The sequence below is a fragment of the Miscanthus floridulus genome, chromosome 9 (assembly GCF_019320115.1).
Source record: "Miscanthus floridulus cultivar M001 chromosome 9, ASM1932011v1, whole genome shotgun sequence".
NCBI lineage: Eukaryota > Viridiplantae > Streptophyta > Magnoliopsida > Poales > Poaceae > Miscanthus > Miscanthus floridulus.
In genome coordinates, this window is record NC_089588.1 from 78,514,395 (window position 1) to 78,518,917 (window position 4,523).

Sequence of the window (4,523 nt, forward strand, 5' to 3'; positions counted from 1 at the left end):
CTAACCACTCAGGATGATACACTTCCTTGATGAACCCGGCCACCAAAAGCTTCGCAATCTCCTCGCTGATGGCCCTATGCTTCTCTTCATCGAAGCGACGTAGGCGCTGCTTCACTGGCTTAGAGCCTAGCCTAATCTTCAAGGCATGCTCGGCGACTTCTCTTGGAATGCCCGACATGTCTGAGGGCTTCCACGCAAACTTATCTTTGTTGGTGTGGAGGAAGTCGACGAGCGTGCTTTCCTATTTGGAGGAAAGCATGGTGCCGACACGGAGCACCTTGCTATCAGGGCTGCTAGGATCCACGGGGATCTCCTTGATGCCTTCAGTAGGCTCAAAAGACCCAACAGACTGCTTGGAGTCTGGAGGCTCCTCGACGGTCCTCTCCCGGATGGTTGTGAGCTCAGTGGAGGCGATGATTGCCATGGCGTGCTCGTAGCACTTCATCTCACAGCACTCCACCTCAAACTTGTAAGCACGTTGGAAGGAAATGCCGATGGTGATGACCCCTCGCGGGCTCGGCATCTTCAGTTTTAGGTAGGTGTAGTTGGGGACGGCGATGAACTTCATGTAACATGGGCATCTAAGGATGGCGTGGTAGGTTCCGTGGAACCCAACCACTTCGAATATAAGGGTCTCCATCCTGTAGTTGTTCGGACTCCCAAAGGTGATGGGTAGATCGATCTGCCTGATTGGCATGGCTAGCTTCCCAGGCATGATGCCGTGGAAAGGCGCCCCGGTCGGTCGGACGCACGATCGGTCGATGCCCATGGTGTTGAGTGTCTCAGCATATAGGATGTTGAGGCCGCTACCGTCGTCCATCAGCACCTTGGTAAGTCGCTTTGTGCTGACGATCGGGTCGACCACGAGTGGGTACCTCCTTGGCTGCAGGATGTTCTCTGGGTGGTTGGTCTGATCAAAGGTGATGGTGGACTCCAACCATCGGAGGAATGAGGGCTCGACTGGCTCAATCGTATAGACCTCGCGCCGTGCTAGCTTCTGGTGTCGCTTGGAGCCATAGGGGGCCGAATCCCCAAAGATCATGAGGCAACCGTCCGGCATTGGAAAGCCACCATCCTTCCCCTCGATGTCGTCTACCGCTGACTTGGAGTCCTTACTCGGCTCTCCCTTGTTGGAGCCGCTGGACAAGAACCGCTTCATGAGGATGCAGTCCTTGTACAGGTGCTTGACAGGGAAGGCGTGGTTCGGGCATGGCACCTCAAGCAGCTTCTCAAAGTGGTCAGGTGTGCCCTCGGTGGGCTTTCGACCCCCTTTATGGTCGATAGCGGCCATGAGCGAGCTCTCGCGCCGCTACTTATTCTTCTTCTTGTTGGGGCGATTGGAGACGCCTTCGCCGGCGTCGTCGTCCCATTTTGCCTTGCCCTTGGAGCGGTCAAAAATTGCTTTAATCGCCTCCTCGCCTGAGGCGTGGCTGGTGACAATGTCAAGGAGCTCCTTGGTGGTTCATGGGCCCTTGCATCCTAGCTTGTGAACTAGGGACTCGTAGGTCATCCTAGATAAGAAGGCCCCTATGATGTCGGCATCGACGATGACAGACAGTTCGTTACACTACCGGGAGAAGAGCCGGATGTACTTGCGGAGAGTTTCTCTGGACTTCTACTGATAGTTTTTGAGGTCCCATGGGTTCCCAGGGTGCATGTAGGTGCCCTAGAAGTTGCCCACAAAGATCTCCTTCAGGTCCTCCCAACCGTGGAGGCGATTGGGCGGAAGGTGCTCCAGCCATGGTCACGCCAAGTCAGCGAGGAACAAGGGGACATTGCAGATAATGAAGTTGTCACTATCCATGCCACTGCCCTGGCAAGAAAGCCGATAGTCCTCGAGCCACAGCCCGGGGTTTGTTTCCCCAGAGTACTTTGGGACATTGGTCGGTGGCCGGAATCGCGCTAGGGAGGGTGCATTGAGGATGTGCCGGCCAAAGGCCTGAGGTCCCGGTAGGTCAGGGCTCAGGCTTCGGTCCTCGCCGCTGTCGTAGCGTCCACCGCGATGAGGGTGGTAGCCATGGCTGGCCCCCTCTCTCTCACCGCTGTAGGCACGCCTACGGGCATCCAGAGTGTTGCGTGCATCATGGTGGAGGCCTTGATACTCGCACACCAAGACCACGGCGCGTGACCTACCGCCGTGCTACGCCTGGTGGACGGAAACATCCCTGTCGGGTCGCTCTAAGGGCACGCGCTGACTGACGTCGAGCTCGTGTTGTTGGGGCAGCGAGCTCTCCGCTTGTTGCTCCGCTGCATGCTCGAGCAGCGTGTGAATCTCGCAGTGGGCCTAACGATCTTCGGGCCTCGCTGGCACAAGGAGCCCTCGAACCAACGTTGTCGCGGCTGTGATGTTCTGGCTCGCTCGGGCTAAGTGTCGAAGGGCGCCGTCGTCTTCGATGATCTTCCGGTTGACGTCACGGGCCATGGCACGTGCGCACCCACTGTCTCCACGGTGCTCGATCTCGTGCTCGAGCTCTGTGCATTCTTGCTCAAGCTAGAGTCGAGCCTCCTCGAGCTCTTGCTGCCAGGCCTTTAGCTGCTCCTTCCTCATGCGAGGGTAGGCCTCTGCATCTTGCCCGACCCCGTTGTTGGGGTCGTTCGGTGAGGTAGCCCCTCTCTCGTGGATGCTTTCGGCGCACCCCTCAGGGGTACCTGCCATGAAGCATTCTCGCAAGGGGTGATAGCTCCCCTTGCTGGAGTCAGAGTCAGAGAATGACTCTGAGTCTCCCACGAGAAGGTCTTGGAAGGATTCCACGACATACTCCGTCATCCCTACGAACTCATTCGTAAGGGGTGAGTGGACGCGCTGTGCCATGAGGTGCCCAACGGTCCATGTAGCATTGTGCAGGCTAAATGGGAATGCCACCGTGGCCCCTCCAGTGAGGTGTCCTGGGGTGAGCGACTCCCCTGCAGCGAGCTGCGTCATGACATTGGCGAAGGAGAAGGCGAGGCAGCGTAGGTCCTCCTAGGACGGTCGAGGTCCTAGGAAGGCGGCGAGCAAGCGCTCAAGCCTCACGTAGTCGAACTCAAGGAGTTGGTCGCTCCTAGGGGCATGGGCCTTTGATGCGTGCAGCTGCAGCTCCTCGAATTCCTTGTCGATCGCATTGAGGCTGGTGGAGTGGAGAGGCTGGATGGTCGCGGGACCCTGCGCCAGCTCTCCCTCCAACGTGATGATGAAATCTAGGCTCCCGAAGCGCATGTGCGTGCCTGGGACCCAGCTGATGCCGTGGCTAGCCATACAAAGCCTGGTGATGATGTCGAGACGCGCAAAAGGCCCCTACCTAGTGCGCCCACTGTCGGTGTTTCGAGTTACCAACTAGTAAATTTTTAGATTACGCGTCTGGCTCGGATGGTGTGCTCGGAAGACACAAGGGTTTATACTGGTTTGGGCGGAATGTCCCTACATCTAGTTCACTATTGCTCATGTTACCGGCACTGAAAGTTTATAGTAGGGGTTGCAAACGGGTGAGAGAGGGAAAGGGTCCCAAGTCTCTGGTGTGTGCGTGTGCGGCTAAGGCGTGTTAGGGCGTGTAGAGATGTGTTCGGATGTCTGTTGAGGCATCTAAGGCGTATAGAGCCATGTTTAGACATGCCCTTCATGGGGCTTCCTGCTTCCCCTTTTATAGATGAAGGGGAAGGGCAAGTTACAGAGAGAAAGAGGGAGAAAAGTCAAAGAGAAGAAGGCCTCGAGGACCGCCGGGTCCTTCTTCTCCTTTATGCGGGTCCCGCCGACGCTGTAGATAGTGACAGGGATGGCTCCACGCCGGGCTCCTGTTCACCACTGGTGCCACGCCCCAGTGTCATCAGCTGGTCGTGGCGTCCCATCCCATCCCATCCCGGTGGACGACGCGGCGAACCGACGTGTCGGTCAGCGGACATATGGGGAGTAGGTAGCATAGTGACCATGCATCCGTCACAGTGGGTGATGTGAATCCTCGGGAGTGACACGTCGTGGCCATGGGCCACGTCGAGATGTGCCTGCTCCCTGCCCGATGCCAGAAGTTTGACCTTGGGTTGTACCTTCTGACCCGTAGTGGTTGGCGGCGGTACGGGCTTCCGTCAGGCGAGATGGAACCTATGCCCCAAGGATCGGGCGAGACAACTCCCGCTCCCTTGGGGTCGAGCGATGCGGGGCCCGTGCCAAAGGGGTCGAGCTACGCGGGGCCTTTGTCCAGGGGGTCGGGTGAGACGGAGACCGTGCCCTCGAGGTTGGGAGACACGGGGCCCGTGCCCTCAAGGTCGGACGAGACGGAGACCGTGCCCCCGGGGTTGGGCGACACGGGGCCCGTGCCCTCAGGGTCGGGCGAGGCGGGGCCTGTGCCCCAGCTGTCGGGCGAGGCAGAGCCCACACTTCAGCGGTCGGGCGAGGTGGAGCCCGTACTCCAGCCGTCGGGCAAGGCGGAGCCCGCGCCCCAGGGGTCGGTCAAGGCGAGACCCGCACCTCAACGGTCGGGCGAGGCAGAGCCTGCGCACCTGGGGGCCGGTTGAAGCCGTAGTCGCGCACTTGATTGCTCGGGTGAATCAGT

At 58.9% G+C, this 4,523-nt stretch overlaps 1 protein-coding gene across 1 annotated transcript; it reads left to right on the forward strand.

Moving 5' to 3' along the window:
- The first annotated feature begins 3,954 nt into the window (after nucleotides 1–3,954).
- LOC136480124 (SH3 domain-containing protein C23A1.17-like) lies at nucleotides 3,955–4,485 on the forward strand. The gene has a single exon (XM_066477770.1). It carries the CDS (start codon nucleotides 3,955–3,957, stop codon nucleotides 4,483–4,485), a length of 531 nt encoding a protein of 176 aa, XP_066333867.1.
- Nucleotides 4,486–4,523: the final 38 nt, after the last annotated feature.

Bases quoted from the DNA above. Each gene is read 5' to 3' on its own strand.
- LOC136480124 (XM_066477770.1), top strand. From the start codon at position 3,955: ATGGGCCACGTCGAGATGTGCCTGCTCCCTGCCCGATGCCAGAAGTTT.